This window comes from Chanodichthys erythropterus, chromosome 3 (genome assembly GCF_024489055.1).
Source record: "Chanodichthys erythropterus isolate Z2021 chromosome 3, ASM2448905v1, whole genome shotgun sequence".
NCBI classification, from domain to species: Eukaryota; Metazoa; Chordata; class Actinopteri; order Cypriniformes; family Xenocyprididae; genus Chanodichthys; species Chanodichthys erythropterus.
The window spans coordinates 55,074,628-55,092,144 of record NC_090223.1 but is presented as its reverse complement, the minus strand read 5'-3'; the positions used below and the strand labels follow the sequence as shown (position 1 = coordinate 55,092,144).

Genomic DNA, 17,517 nt, shown 5'->3' with positions numbered 1-17,517 from the left:
ATAGGATTTATATCAGCCAATGGCTGCACATAAACTACGACATGCAAATAAACTACGATGGAAATACATTTATAGAATAAATTACTTGACTTTTCCTCAACAGAGGCTGCGATTAGATAACTAGACAAACCAGCAGACCAAGCATCGCAGCATCTCAAATGTTGGTTTGGTTGTTCTGAAACGTCTGAGCCAAAGTCTGTTATCAGAATGATTTGGTTTAATTCCCTTCCAGAAGTGTCTCACACAATTGTGTTCCCAAACAAGAGCATTGGAACGAGAGAACATGACAGCGTTTGAATTTCATCTGCAGTCACTTATGATGGAGGAAAAAGAGACACAGTTTCTTCTCCAACTGCAGAAACGTCCATTTTTAATACAGAAATTTTGCGCCAGTTTTGCAGGAAGTGGCAATTTTGTTCTCTTGAACACTGGATGGAAACGCTGCTTTACTTGCAAATGTTTTGTGCGGTATTCCAATTTTGAACACTAGCCAAATTTGCAACTTTGGATGTAAACAGCTACAGACTTCAAATATGGTTAATCAAATCACATTTTAGAGTAAAAACTATTCAATATTAAAATACAATTTATGAAACTGATAAAAACAGTAAAAAAAATAAACTCCTGGATGCTGATTGGTCAGCGAAGATTTCTGCACTCAAAAACACAATATAGTAACCTTCAGTTAAAAGAGCAAAGTCTTGAATGTCTTACTCCTGTATGTATACTGGCTATATAAAAGCTACAAATTAATTTTGTGTCTTATACTGTATGGCAATTGTGTGAGAGCCTGACCACTATGTCAACACACTTAAACACAGACATCAGGTGGGTGTGTAGTGCAACGGCCTCTAACGTCCTGCAGCTCCAGCACGTATGACTGGCTCAGCCTGTACAGCAGGTTTCTGGGAGACTGCAGGTGCTGTGGCCTTTTGAATATTGAAAAATAGGGCCAGTGGGTGGCTAGTGAGCCGATGATGGAAGATTCCAGTTAATGCATGTTAAATACAGCAGAAATGGAGGGAGCATTAACATGCATTAAACAGAACCATCCCTCATTCATGTGTTATTTTGAGAGAAAGCTCAAGAGGAAATGAAGTGAACAGACCGGCCTGGCCTTGATGACACACAGTTTGTGCGCAGTTGGTTGACAGTTTTTTCAATATTATTGAAACAGTGTGTAAGGAAAAACACATCAGTGCAGCAGCAACCTGCTGTCATACCAGCTGCATGCTGGACAAGTTTACCACCTTTTGAAACAAATGCAGTAAAAACAATTGCTTTAATAAAAATTATTCAAATACTTCCCACTACATATTTGACAGATTTATGATGAATAACAAGTCAAAATGAAAACTGCTTAAAGGGTTAGTTTACCCAAAATTGAAAATTCTGTCATCATTTACTCACCCTCAAGATGTTCCAAACCATATTAATTTATTTCTTGTGTTGAACACAAAGGAAGAGGTAACACTTTCTCACTATAAACTAGCTGTGTTTATTAGCATGCATATTACTAGGATAATGGCTATTTATTAATACTTATAAAGCACATATTAATGCCTTATTTTGCATGACCATATTATACATCCCTTAATCCTACCTAATAACTAAACTGAACAACTACAATACTAACTATTATTAAGCAGCAATTAGGAGTTTACTGAGGAAAACATTTTAGTAGTTAATAGTAAATATGTGTTCCCCAAACTATGGTGTTACCATAGTGTTTTTTTTATTCGACCTGCAACTGTTTGGTTACCAACATTCTTTAAAATATCTTTTTATGTTCAACAGATGAAATTACTTCATGCAGGTTTAGAAAAACATCAGGGCGAGCAAAAGATGACAAAATTTTCTTTTTTTTCCCCCCATCTTATTAAATGTGGTAAAACACAGAAGCTCAACCGTACATGCTTGACTTGAAAAAACAAACCCTAACTGTTTTTTGTGGAAGCTCAGATGTGCTTTTGTGACACACAAACACAAACCTCATTGGTATACAAACCTCAAAGCACGTATTTGATGTGCTCTATGTGTGCGAGTTAATCAATGTTTATATATATATATTTATATATATATATATTTTAACTAATTTGTTGAAATACATAGAAACCATCCAACACTTGATCTTACAATCACTTCTCAAACGTTCCTTTGTGTGATTCAGAGACAAAAAACTTGCATATGCCTCTCTTTCATATGTGAAATCTACAAATCACAAAAGTCTCCTAATTAATGTCATTAACATAAAAGAGCACCAGTCAAAGTCCAAATGCTTTACTTAAGAACAGCGAGTGGCAAGAATTGCTTAGATTCAGGATTCTAGAAATGATCTGTGCATGTGATTGAGGAATGGATATTCAAATTAGTTTGCATTAAATCTGGTTGTTTTAACCAAGATTATGCTGCAAGATGTATTTTTTGTCAACTATGTTAAAGTTCTCTGATATAGGCACTTTTGCTAATTTACAGTTAATTCCCATTTATTTCCCATTACTTCCCATGGAAAGTTTCCAACTTTGAAAATTCCTAGAATGTTTCAATCCTAGCGGTGAAATAACTACATGCATTAGCATTAGCTAACTGTGCTGAGAATTCCGGGCAGAGAACAGTGTGTAATCGGACTGTGCCAAACCAGGCTCAAGTAGAAATATAATTGGAACCGTCCATTACTGTTCTTCAAACCGTTCGGCCCGACGGAGGAAGAGTTAATTCATTTGATATATCAACACTCCCAGTTTCTGTTAATATAAAAACTTTGCAAAAACAAGCAGCTTTGCCATAATTACAGCAGAATTACCAGAAGAAACATCATCACCTGTATGAGGGGCCTTTGAATATTGTGCAGTATAATGGAAGGCCTTAAGGTCAAAAAGGTTGAGAACACTGATAACGATTTTACACTCCTGCAAACAACAGTGCTGGTGTTCACTTTCACACGATCATAAAAGCATATGCGCACCTTCTTTCAAGGTCCATTTGATTGTTCCAGATCTCTTGCTGACGGCGTGAAGGTTCCCGTCCAGCGTAGACACAAAGAGCAGACTCTCTGGTACAGACACCGTACTGCTGCTGCAGAAGCCCTGCAAACACACAGCATCACTGCATCCGTTTTCTTTGGTTTGTCTTATTATTCACAATTTTTTTAAAAACAGTAGTGGCCAAAAGTGCTGTCCAGCCCAAGAAAATTGACATCTTCACCCTTAATTCAATTATTATTATTAAACTTTTGTTAAAAATTTTAATATTGTGTAGTGAAGTCAATAGTTTTATTTGTGATAATAACACAATGAAACATGCCAAATTGTGCCAACATCAGTTTTGGCCAGGCTGTCATACAAAGAAATGATGGAATAACGGAATATTATATTAACTCAATATGTTGTATTGTTGACTCTATCATTGCATAAACAAAGTTTACACAGCTAATATAACCCTCAAAATGGATCTTTACAAAGTGTTCGTCATGCAGCATGTCTAATCGCGTAAGTACAGTGTTTATTTGGATGTTTACACAAGTTGTGTTTATGAATTATACAGACTGCAAGTGTTTAAAAATGAAAATAGCGACGGCTCTTGTCTCCGTGAATACAGTAAGAAGCGATGGTAACTTTAACCACATTTAACAGTACATTCGCAACATGCTAACGAAACATTTAGAAAGACAATTTACAAATATCACTAAAAATATCATGTTTTCATGGATCATGTCAGTTATTATTGCTCCATCTGCCATTTTTCGCTATTGTCTTTGCTTGCTTACCTAGTCTGATGATTCGGCTGTGCACATCCATACGTTAATACTGGCTGCCCTTGTGTAATGCCTTTCATGTTGGGAACATAGGCTGGCATATGCAAATATTGGGGGCGTACACCCTGACTGTTACGTAACAGTCGGTGTTATGTTGAGATTCGCCTGTTCATCGGAGGTCTTTTAAACAAATGAGATTTATATAAGAAGGATGAAAGAATTGAGTTTGAGACTCACTGTATGTAATTCGATGGCACCTTTAATGAATACTTTTTCCTGAATTTTTGCATAGTAAAATAAAACCTGTAGCTGTAGGTTGCCTTGTTGGCCAAATAATTTAATACTTTAACAGGTGTTTTGTTATTAATAAAATATTTAAAAATGTTAAAATATTTTCCTCATATTTTGATGGTTTAATTGAATTTGTAGGGTCATTAAAACAAATATCTGGACACCACTTTTGGCCACTGTTTATTGTGAAATACTTGATATTCAGACTCTCAAATATATATAAGTAAATGTATTTTGTGTTTTAAACAGTTTTACGTCAGCGTCACAACATGTAAATTCATTCTTCTCCCTAATGACATAAAAATGAGTGACTGACAATGGGAATAAGAATAGAGTAAACTTTATCATGATCTACACATGATTGATGTGAATAAAACGTTGTCAAATTGTGTTTAAATATTTATATTTATTTGACAATATTTACTAAAACAATTCAAAATAATAAATCTTTTTAAAGTAATAATTTGAACTTGATAAAAATAAATCCGTAAAATAAACAGAAGCTTCTTGATTGTGTAATAATACTATTATAATATTTTTTCACAAACAGAGAAAATTGAATTAAAAAAAACAAACAAAAAAAATTAAACACTCCAACCCACAGTACTCTGGTAAGTCTGTGTGGAAAGAGAATCATATTTTCTCAAAGACCAGATAACACGATTTATAAATACACTACAAAGTGAATATGACATGGCTGTAAACTGGATATAGCGCAGCATAGTTTGAAACCAAGGATTTAAAGTTGCTCGCAGCCAAAATCTCCTCTGCACATTCAAATTCACATGGACGGACTGTCATGCACGGACTACATGCATTTTATACAGGCTATACAAACAAAAAGATATAACAGCTGGATTTGCTGAACTTTGCCAGATTTGTGGCATTAAAACAACAATTATCAGCAGGTAATTAAAAATATATGCCTTGCCGATATATTGGTTGATCACTACTTCTGTGTATTTAACCATTTGACACCTAAAATAAATGATTTTGTTGAAAACATATTATATTTCTGGATGCCCAATGAAAGAAAGCACTAAAACTCTGCAGTCTTTATTGTGAAACCCTTAATATACCACTTGCATTGAGGGTAGGGTAATGGAGAAAACTGAAGGAACATAAAATCTGTCTAATAAGATCTAGGGATTAAAAACGGTTACCGGTTTGACCAACCACTATGAAACTCCTGACATTTAATGTCACCATTTTTACATTTTATTTTCATCGTTAAAACCGTATTTGATTACCGTGATTTGAAAAAAACGGATGGTAAATACTGTCCACTATTAAACAAAGTTAGCAATAGTCTCAGGCACAGCATGTTTTGTTTTGTGTGAAACCGTGCCAGAAAACAGTGAGGTTTTACATTCATTTTTTGAATAGATATCAATAGAGGAGAGGCTTCAGTACACTGAATAAACTGTTTTTGTGAGGAAATAGCTGATCACTTAATGAATCGACAACCTGTCTGCTAATCTTCAACATGTTTGACATAAATTTGTATAATACAAAACTGAAATGATTACAGTGGGCGTATCAGTACTTTTTGAACATTTCCACTTTTCAACACATTTTAAGAAGACCGTGACAACATTGTTAACCATGATCATTTTGGTCACTTTAATCATATATAATTAGAGCCATTAACATGCATCAGAACCAAAAAAGTATACTAAAGATTACAGCTACAGCGTGTGTTGTATTGTAATATGAGGATGCAGGTGATACTGCAGAGATATAAACATCCCATGTGCAATGCGGGCAGAGCGGACGCATGTGGAAGTCAATAACTTTAAGTACTTTTGTGTGGGCTGATTTGGACCCTGTACAGCAAACAACAGAGTGCTACTCTGAATATGAAGGCGTCTAGTAGGAGTAGGAACTAGTTCAGTTAGTGGATTTGAAGGAGAAGAATAAGCAGAAATGAGCAACAGGCACAGGGTGGAGAGCGGACAAATCCAGAGCTGAAAACATTAAAACAAAATACCTGTCTCAAGGCTTGTCCACACCACAACAAATGCTTAAATAAACATTTTAACTTGAATGAAAGGCTGTTAATGTGTCTGTTCAGGCCAAAATGAACATTCGCAAGCCATTATCACATTCACAACACATTTTTTTTTTTTTTTTTTGATTTGACAAAAAGCTGTTTTTCACACTGCAAAGAAAACTGGTCAACCAATAAAAATTGTGCTTTTGGTCACATCTGGAGCCACTGCTGTTACATAAAGCTACACATATTATACTTTTTTATTAATACATTTATACATACTGTCAAACCAAAATTTATTCAGACACCTTGAACATTTCATTCATTATTACAGTTTATTCACTATAGTTTAAAAAAAGGGTAATAAAATATGACAAGGTCTCAGAGTTAAACTGTGTCAGAAAAAAACAATCTTAATTATGTCAGATAAAACTTAAGCAAAACATGGTCAGGTCAAAGTGTTTGAATCATTTTTGGTCCCAAATTTGTATACATTTTACTGGTAGTCCACTGTATGAAGAATTTTTGGGTATAATATGTCACAGTTAACTTTGTTTTGGTATCCTCACTTACAGAAATTAACTAAAGTGTCCTGCACCCACTATTAAAATAAAAAAATAAAAATTATATCTAGTGTCTGAATAATTTTTGGTAGTGCTGGGTGGTATGACCAAATACAACAGTCTCTCAACAAATGACACACGTAAGTTTAACAGAAATAATTAGGCAGTTAATTTTTTGCCCATTCTTCTTTGAATTGTCAGTCTATTTATTAACTTACATCGTCTTCTGTGTACCATCCTGTCATTCCGGTAGTAATCAGACGTACAGTTCAGTGTCCTTTGCATAAGGTTACATTTCATTTGAAGAAGACGTGATGAAATATGCGCATACAAGCTGCTGGTTCATGTTTAGAGCACTAGATTATATGAAATAGGTCCATAAAAAACTTAAACACGCTCGCTCCGGTCTATATGTGATCCATGTGGAGAACGTTGTTAACCTCATCACGGCGCTCCGCGCAGAAACCGCTCTATAACCTCAAAATAGGGCATTATTTGAGGCGACAGCCATTTGTAGTGGTGTCCGAAACCATAGTGGACGTTATTGAGTGCACTCATTCAATTTCACATTGCACCGCAATAACGAGTGTACAGCCGATGTACACACAACGGCTGTCTGAATTAACTCACTCGCTTTCATTCACTCTTTCAAGTGAACAATATAAGTGGATAATGTAGGGAATAGTGAATGAGCCTTTAGGGGGTGATTTCGGACTTACCATAGGCTGTGATGCGATATCAGCTGTGCCCTCACTACAGCGCAACAGTGAAACGGTACGCTCTCAAACAGTGAGGCTGCGCTGCGTTCCGAACGTTGGTTAAGCGACACATACCGGTATTGCGGTATCATCAAAATTCATATCATAACAAAAATAAATACCGGTATTCGGTATGAACCGGTATACCGCCCAGCACTAATTTTTAGTTTGACTGTATATAAATACCATAGCAAATACAAATGTTTGACTTCCTTTCTTTTTTGTAACAAAAGTGTCAGAAAAGGAAAGTTTTGTGTATTGGGGTGTTTCTGCTTTTCCATAAACCCCATCTATGTTTATGTCAGAGATTTAATTTGCATTTTCATTCTGCCCATCCACTGTTTTTCATGCACTAGTCTGCAGTCAATGCTGAAATTTTGTCTTGATGCGAACTAGGGCTGGAACGACACGCAGACGTAATTGATTGCGTCAACAATGTTAATTAGTCGATTTGCATGGAATGCGTCGATTCGTCGCACTGTTTATGTTCCCCAATGATGGCGACTCTTAACTCCAGGGAATGTTGAAAATCAGCTGTTATTACAAAAATACAGAGTCCAATCTAAAGTGTGGGAATTTTTTAAAACAGAGACCAAATAAAATGGTGCTCTGCATGCACTGTAAGACTGAAATGCCATAGGCCTACCACAGCAGCAAAACTTGCATCTGAAGAAAACATCCTGGGGCTCACTTACCTCAAAAACAACCAGACAGCAGTGTAAGTATTTGGACTATTAATGTGAATTTTTTGAACAGCATTAAAATAGAGTTGTCAGTCCCATATTTTGTGCTTAATACGGCTGCGTTCATGCAGCATTCTGTTTTACACAAGCTGCCGTGGCTGTGAGGGGCACGGCTCAAACATACTCTCTGAGACCAGTTACAAAGCATTTAATGCTTTTGTTGGTATTTATAATATCTAATGGATAAACTCACTCCTCGATTGGTGTCATTTATTCAATAACACGGTCAATTGTGGTAAACTTCACGGTTTTATGGACACCGCCATGTTACAAACTGTCGCTATGGTTAGTTAGTTAAAACTACTCGATTAATCGGAAAGTAATCGATATATTAATCTATTGAAAAAATAATCATTAGTTCAAACACTAGCACCGGTGGATCTATGGATGAACGCAAATCATTTCTCCATCTCCATGAGTACCAGTTCATTTGTGCAGAAGCCTCTACCCAAAAGCAACATGCATTGCTCTGAAATTGTGATGAAAGGTAAACATTTCATCAGTTCAAGCATTCCCTGGGAATCAAATCAACAATCTTGGCAATACCAACAGTCATTGCATTCTCTTTTCATTTTTAGAAGTTGCTTCAAACAACAATGGTACAACACCCAGTTTTTGTAGATTAAAAAAAAAAAAAGTTCAGACAAGGAAAGAAATGCACAGTGATCACTCAAAGTAAGTCACCAAACCAGGCCTGAAAGCTACACCTGACCTCTAGACAGACTGTTGTTCAGCCACATTAATTCACCCGATCCTGCTCACCTAGACAAACTAGTTTGGGTGCAGGTTCAGTAAACAATTAGACTTTATATATACACTGCAATTCAAAAGTTTTAGATCGGTAAGAATTTTTAATGTTTATGAAAGAAGTCTCTTCTGCTCACCATTTTGATCCAAATTCACATTTTTTATTTATACAATCTTTATTTGATCCAAAATACAGCAAAATCAGTAATATTGTGAAATATTATTACAGTTTAAAACAACTGTTTTCTATGTGAATGTTGTAAAATGTCATTTATTCCTGTGATGCTAAATCTGAATTTTCTGCATCAAGTCAAGTCAAGTCATCTTTATTTATATAGCGCTTTTTACAATGCAGATTGTATCAAAGCAGCTTTACAGTGATAACTGGTACATAATTTTTGCTGCACAGCAGCTCTTCAAGAATAGTGTCAATGAAGGCAGATCAAAGCACTGTTGAAAAAATGTCAAGAATACTGTTGAATATCAAATGTCAAGTGTCCCCAACTAAGCAAGCCAAAGGCGACAGCGGCAAGGAACCCAAACTCCAACAGGTGACATCAGGTGGCAAACAAATGGCAAATAGGTGTTAAAATGGAGAAAAAAAAAAACCTTGGGAGAAACCAGGCTTAGTAGGGGGGCCAGTTCTCCTCTGGCGAACAGTGCTTTGTTACGAATCAGGTTGCTATCATAAATCTGATAGGATCGCAACATTCAAAGTATTTATTTCAGTTCCATCCAGTTGAGGATCGTATTCATCACGCCGGTATGGACAGTTTGTTGAGGAAAATTATTATTTTCTGAAGCATGTGTCACATGACCCTTCAGAAATCATGCTAACATGATGATTTGATGCTCAAGAAACATTTCTGATTATTATCAACATTGAAAACAGTTGTGTACAATTTTTTTCATGATTCTTTGATCAATATAAAGTTCAAAACAACAGCATTTATCTGAGAAAGAAAAAATTGTCTTTACTCTCACTTTTGACAAATATAATCTGTGCTTGAAGAATAAAAGTATTAAGTTCTTTTATTTATTTAAAAACAAAATTCTTACTGACCCCAAACTTTTTAATGGCAGTAGTGTATAATGTTATAAAAGTTTTCTATTTCAAATAAATGCTGTTATTTTGAACTTTCTATTCATTAATCATGAAAGAACTGTTTTCAACACTGATAATAATAAAAAAATGTTCCTTGAGCATTAAATATTAGAATGATTTCTGAAGGATCATGTGACACTGAAGACTGTAGTAATGATGCTGAGAATTCAACTTTGGAGGAGGGTCATTCTGTGTCAAATCAACCAAATTTCAGAAACTTTGATTCTATTATTATTTTGTTCTGCTAAAGGACAAACAAAAATAGTGATGAAAGCCAAAATATTAAATGTCACAGATATATATTTAGACTGTTGGCATATAATGAAACAAAGATGGCTAAAGTCAACAGATTTTACTAATATACTAATCTCTGTGCAAAAATAAAATAACGATACTGCCATCTTTCTAAAGTCATTTTTTACATCCCTCTAATTTGGCTCCAAATCTCAGGTAAAATTTATAATTTTGACCCCCCTCTACAAAATAGTGGATTGCTCAGTAAATTTACATTACATTTTATTAACAAAATCAAAAATTTGAGCCGGGGACCTCTGGTTGATTTGACACGGAATGGCCCAGTAATAAATTACAGTTTAGAATATATTCAAATAGAAAACAGTCATTTTAAATTGTAAAAATATTATTGTTTTTGATGCTTTTTTTTTAGATCAAATAAATGCAGCCTTTGTGAGCAGAAGAGACTTCTTTTAAAAACATTTAAAAAATATCTTACTGATCTAAAAATGTTTTATATATAATATACATATATACATACATACACACACACACTACACATTCTACTGGATGACATGCTGAAGTGATAATCAGTTTTGTTTTTTGCAGATTTAGTGGCTTGAATCTGACAGTTAGCGTAACTGAGTCAGTGCAAACATTACACACCTGTGCAATCTCTCACGACCTAACATGGACCTGATCACCATCGAAACACAGCAGCAACCAGCGCGCTCTTGGTTTCAGGAGAGAACAGAAAACATCCAGCACATCTGCTGGCGCCACAGCCGCAGCCCTCTCTGAACTCTGATACCACAGTCATCACACTGCAAACGCTCCTTCAGAGGTCTTGGAGATTACTTCAGGACGACATGAAAACAAACAGAGACCAGAGATCTCGGGAGGCTGCTTCAATCCGCAGTGTCATCTCGACCACTTATAATGTACTTCATGACTACATTTGTGTGATGCCAAATATTGTTGGGCATTAGAGGTTCACAACGACACCACAGATTTACCACTTTTTATGGACATGAAAATATGGGAAGCATATAGGTCAATGACGGGAAAAAAAAAGTTACAAAATTTGATCTTTTTATTTAGAAAAGAAAAACAATTTTAACAAAACTTCATCTGAAAAACTTAGTTGATAATTTCTCAAAATTATATGACACCAATGTGAATACAAAGTACTTGATAAATGTGTTTTAAACTGGATTTTAACTAGATTTTATTTACCATGCACATTCTCAAGTGCCATAGGTCCATATTATAATATTGTCAAAATCTATGTGTGTGTCACATTTTTTTATATGCTCCTAATTGACCCTTCGCAAGGAGTTTGATTGACAGGCGATCTAACCAATCATAATGCCATTTTGTCTGACAAAGCAGTCAGGGGAGTTAACGGATTAACATAGGTGGACTTGAACTTGAAAAATGGTGTGCATACTGACATCTTTCCGTGTTTGAAACAAGTTTCCTTCTCATGTTCATTCATGTTTACTTGATGCTATAAAATAACTAGTAGGAAGAGATGATCGGTTCACGAGCCGCTTGAACTGAGGCGCTACAGCGATCTGTCACGACACATTAAAGAGCTACAAAATGGTATTTATTGTTTAATTTATTTAAAAATGACAAAATTTGAAATTTGAGACTTTGTTTCATATCAAAAGTAACCTGCTCTGTCTTGTCTGTCAGTGCGTTGTCAGTGTCTTTGCTCCGTGATGTATTTTTCACTGTGTGAGAACATGATGTGTGGTGAGAGATTGACATGGCTTGTCGGACATAGCAACAGTAACTAAAGGGGGCGGGTCTTTGTGAACGGTCAATTCTGAGGAAAGTTATTATTTTTCCATTTCCACAACATTAATGCAAAGTGCATATAGTGAGCAGACGTCATTTACGTCACTATTACATCATCACCATTGACCAATGGTAGTTCGAAGGTGCTTAGCATTCAGAGCAAACTTTTCTGTAAAGTTATTTTTGGCAAGCTGTTTCGAACTCCCAAAAAAAGACCTGAAACTAACTCAAACAAACTTCATTTTGGCACGATTTTGTTCGAAATGATGTCACACCAGTTCATTCTTCAATTTTGGGTGAATTATTGTCAGGGCCTTAATTTTCTGCCACCAAGGTAGGCTCCTCCCACAAAAAAAACATCATACCAATTTGCAAACACCCAAATGGTCTCTAGATCTGGTCACAAATAAAATGAACTAAAATTACAATGTGAGCCAAATTTTAAGGCCAGAGAGTGTAAAGTGAAAGGCGTGTTTTATACTTGTTATATTTTTTGTTTACTGAGTTCTTTTAAAGAGGAATCGAGAGCAAAAACACCAAAAGTCAAACTCTGCTTAATCTAAAATTATATGTGAACTGTGGGCACTCATTAATTTAATGAACACTAAAATGCTTAAAAGCAAGCAGTTACTATGAAACTTAATAAAACAGGGCAGACATTGCATCACCCCAATGCATAATAATAATACCCTAGCTAGTGCAGTGCAAAACATTCATTTGAGCTCTACGCAAGCCATGTGTCCACAGCTGTACACAGCAGCGCCTGATGCTGGAGCGAGGCTTTATAAAACATGTGATTCGCAGGTCCACCCTTCCACATCCTTATTCTCCTACTGCACAGCAGAAAAGGGAAATATGAGAAACTATTTTAATAGATACTTGCAACATGTGCATTCATTAAAGACTACTGACATATACTGCTAATCATAGCTGGTATGCTGCAATTTAAACTTTAATTTATGTAATATGTTGTAACTATTTTCTAAAAAACAATTTTCTGCTGCATTTCACACCATTTAGATGTGACTATATAGCACAATATTTGACAATATAGCACATTTGTATATTTTTAATGCCTACTGCCTACTGTACTCAACAAGAAAGTTATCCATTATAAACTTTATCCAACTTAATGTACTCTTCTCCAAAATGTCTAAACTTCCAGCGAAGTATCAGGGGGTCATTAAATATGAGAGCAGATGTTTATTTAAGCCATAGATGGTAATGAGATGTACACCGCTCTCATTAAGGTACAGAAGAATAAATGAAGAGCTGTAAAATCCACATCCAAAAAAATCCAACTAACGCAAATTACAAACCCAAAGTGCCAATAGCGAAGTCCATTTCAAGACTTTCTTTTCCAAAAAGCTAAGAATCTCAAGCGAAGTCATCTAAAAAAAAGGAAAACAAATCTCTAATATAAATGCACCTTCAAACCTTTTGGTACTGAGCAGCATGATTTAAGTCTTATGCAAGTCAATTGGACAAAAGTGTCTGCACAATTTGTTTATGTACATTTTTTGACTGTACTAAAGCATAAAAACAACATAATATGTTAGCATGTTTCCTAAATATCTGCAAAGTTCACATTCTCCAAAAAAACAATGCTACATTTTTTCTACTTTGAAATGTGAGTTCCATGTCTGAATGTTTGTTTCTGTTTTGGGCTGTGTGATCCCATCCCCTGCCATCAATTTACCCAATAGTATTTCGACACCCCGGGTTGCCAGTAGGTAGCATACAGTGTATAGCAGACATGAAAGCCAGCAAACGAACTGGGTCAGAGATCTCAGATTCTACCTGACTTAAAAAGCCTCAGCATCCATCTAAAAAGCTCTATGAACGGAAGCATATTAAAAACATGGATAAATCAACTCTAAGGCCTTCCATTGTAAATTGCCTTCCATTGTAAATTGCCTTCCATTGTAAATTGTTTTCGCTCTTGTTGCGTGTCCTCAATCTGGCAACCTGACATGAGCATCGAGTCTGAGGGGGTGGAGGCGGGGGCGGGAGAAACAACTCTTTCCAATATTTTGAATTTGGATTGCAGTACCCATTTCAACCACTAGCTATTAATATTACATACTGCACCTTTAATAATGAATTTGTGTTGAGTGTCTATAGCCGTGCCCCGCGTACTCTCATTTGTAGGCTGCATACGTCAACAAGGATGTCTTATTTGAGAAAAGTTTCCGTAATAAATTTGACTGTTACTCCTTGTGAAATACTGTAATTTTTTTCTTATTTTGCAATCTAACAGTTACTTTTCTTAAATGAAACCAGCTCAAGATGTATGTGGCCAACAAATGCAACCTCTAGAGGATGCAGCCTCCGAAATGAGCTATAATGTCAGAAACACAAGATCTGGACCTCCGCTATGGCCTAGTATGGCTATCACTTGTCAGTTCTGCTCTCGCCGCACACGACTGTGATAAGACATGATCACAGACCTCTATCTGTCAGCGGCCATGTGCTCTCTGCTACAGGCCTGCTGCAATCATGAGTCACTCATTTCCTGTGTGCTACAAGTCCAGGCATTAAAAAAAATCAATAGACCTTAGTCAGGGTAGACGTTATGTTGAAATTAACATGGATGAAAACGAGATAGACAGTATGTACAATGGCATGTAATAAACAAAGCAGAAGTCTTCAGCCCTGCTCCTGCAGAGTTCCGCTCCAAACACACCTGAACCAGCTAATCGAGCTCTTCATGATCTCTCAGAAAACACAAGCTGAAGTAGGCTGGATATAAATTGCCAGGAGCAGGGTTGAAGATCTCTGAAATAAAGGTCCAAAATCACACATGCTTTCACAACTTTAAAATTTGTTTAATGGAGTCTTGTTTTCATTCCTGTAAAAAAAAAAAAAAAAAAATCAAATATGGCGCAACCCTGAGGAAGGTCTATGTGGAGGAAAGTGTGCTAAAAAATTATGAATCTATATAGTTTCTTAATAGTGGGATATGTGAGCAGCGGGGGTGTAATGGTACACAGAAGTCACGATTCAGTACATACCTCGGTTTTGGGGTCACGGTTTGGTATGAGTTTGGTAAAACAGGAAAAAAAGCAACAAATTCCCAATGCTAAGTTTCTTTTCAATTATTTTGAACAGACAGTAGTGCAAATTTAGTCCCCCCTGAGGTAGTTGGTAAAGTACAGCCTCCTTTAGATTGATCAATGCTGCGCAGTAAAATGCAATGGATGTTTTCACTGGTTTGATTAATGTGTTGTGCTTACTGTTTAGCCTACAATGTAATTTTCTTTGCGAGTAAGAGTTCATTAACATATTGCACAGTTCAATATTACGCATTTTCAAGAAATCATGGAAAGATGAGCAAGAAGGAGAAAAAGTGCCATCTACATCTGAACCTACTTCACAAGGAGACAGAGAGTGAAGCGACACCTGAGGCTTCCCATTTCCAGGACGCATAATTTATAATTTATTTTAAACTGTAATGAGAATTCCACGACACAAATCGGCACAATGCCAAATGATTTTGTCTCATTATAACAGAGGAAACAACTTGAAATACCTTGTCATTTTTGTCATACAGATAAGAGTAAGACAACATTCGAAAAGGGTCCGTTTTTATTTGTGTACACCCACAATAAAAACAAAACATTGTGCTTTTGTAAAAGAAAACAAAACAGACAGGATGGCATTTTCTGCCCTTTCATGAAGTTTGTTGTGAGCATCACAAAAATTAATCGAAACTCAGCATATAGGCTACTAGCAAGCTCTTGCATGCCATCTGAACTCTTGTTTTGGGTTAGTGCATAGATTGTCTCTTCTTCTGCTCTTTTTCCTGTTGTGGCGGTTAGCAAACAGCGTTGCATTACCGCACACACCCCCTTCTGGATTGGAGTGTGGATCGCCTGTTACTGACTGTATTCATCATCTGACTGTATGCACCGAACCATGCTATCCCTACCAGGATGGTTCGGGACGAATACATGTACTGTTACATCCCTAGTGAGCAGATATGGATTTAATAGATATGGATTTTTTGATAGCTCTACATAATGCGTATATATAAAAGGCAATTTATTTATATTCAGTGTTCCTGGATAATCATATTAAGCACAAATGGTGAAACTTCATGAATTGAGCCAGCAAACCTTTCATTTTCCAGCCTAGATCTTTATCAGTCACTCCACAGCAGCCCACTGATATATGCGCATCTCAGCATCAGTTAACAGATGCAGGTGAAGCGACACCACTGCCAGTCTGTGACTAAACCACTGTAATTTTAGTGTGATATTTAGGAAGTAAAAAGTGTGTTCTGGAAAGGCTCATACTGTCTAATGCTGTTCTTGACTCTGAAGACAAAGACTCTAATCAATCTGAAGACTCTAATCAATTGATAAAAAAGGAGACTACAGTCCAGAAAATTACAGCAAAGAATAGGAAGGAACTGCCCAGACATACCATGATACAGCAGCATGGATAGGACAAAATAATGTCCTGCAGGCCAATCCAGACAAAACTCAAGATACCTCTCTCTGTCACTGATCGTCCACATTATTTTACTAACAAACTTTAAGAGACATACAGTATCTACTCTATCATAAAGCTAGTGTACTGATGTTTCTGCTCAGATCAGAGCGTGCATATACTTTTGCATGAGCGTAACTGAAATATCTTCTATGTCCATACAATCAGATCAAATAGCAGGCAAACAAAGATCAGCCTTATAACTATTCAATGAGTAGACTAATAAATTAAAAGCTGATAGAGGGCCACAGGTCAAAGGAGGAGGACTGCAGTCGATCAGCAGTGTTTTGACTCATCATGACTAGTCTGACTCCAGAAATGAATGCGGTACACTATTAAAGACATGTGTTACAGTGATCAACGAGTTCAGGAGCGAGTAATCGATCAGTAATGTTTACACTCACCATCAGGCTGCTGTGACTCCACCACATGACCGCAGTTATAATCCACACCAGAGCCCTGCTACACACTCCCCACGCCATCATACACACATATAAACAAGCAGACTTTCTGAGTATACGGCAGATATAGGTTTGTTTTACGATAGTTTACGGTGTCATTGTACTGGTTACTACTGAACAGACGGGTTCAATGCGTTTATCAGCTCGCTTCCTCTTTCTGCTCTTGCGCATGCGCACAACTCCCTGGAGGCGGAGCTGTGAAACATCGTCACTTCACCTTGGACCGGAAACAAGGAGTCATAATATTTTTTTATTTTTTGTTGTCAACGTGTAAAATACAAATTACATAAGATTAAATTAAACAAGTGATACTACTACTACTTCTACTACTACTACTAATAATAATAATAAACGCGGGTAATACAAAATAGCAACTGTAATAGTTTTGTTTTTGTAAAGAATACATCTTTTTGAATCTGTTTATTATGATTATTATTATTATTAATCTTTTTAGTATTTGTTATCTTTTTCCCTCGACTGGACTTGTTTTCATCATGCTGTTCAAAATAACTTTAAATAAGTAAACAAATACTTTATAATGTTTAAATAATTTAATTATGTAAAATGT

At 36.1% G+C, this 17,517-nt stretch overlaps 1 protein-coding gene across 1 annotated transcript in view; it reads right to left on the bottom strand.

Annotated features, from left to right (window-relative positions):
• Positions 1–17,433, bottom strand: part of ern1 (endoplasmic reticulum to nucleus signaling 1) — a 38,943-nt gene extending 21,510 nt beyond the window's left edge. The window contains exons 1-2 of the mRNA XM_067382845.1: positions 16,893–17,433; positions 2,966–3,086 (exon numbers count right to left, since the gene is read on the bottom strand). Coding sequence (XP_067238946.1) covers positions 2,966–3,086; positions 16,893–16,973 — 202 coding nt within the window. The 5' untranslated portion in view covers positions 16,974–17,433. The remainder of the gene's footprint in view (positions 1–2,965; positions 3,087–16,892) is intronic.
• Between the last annotated feature and the right edge of the window lie 84 nt (positions 17,434–17,517).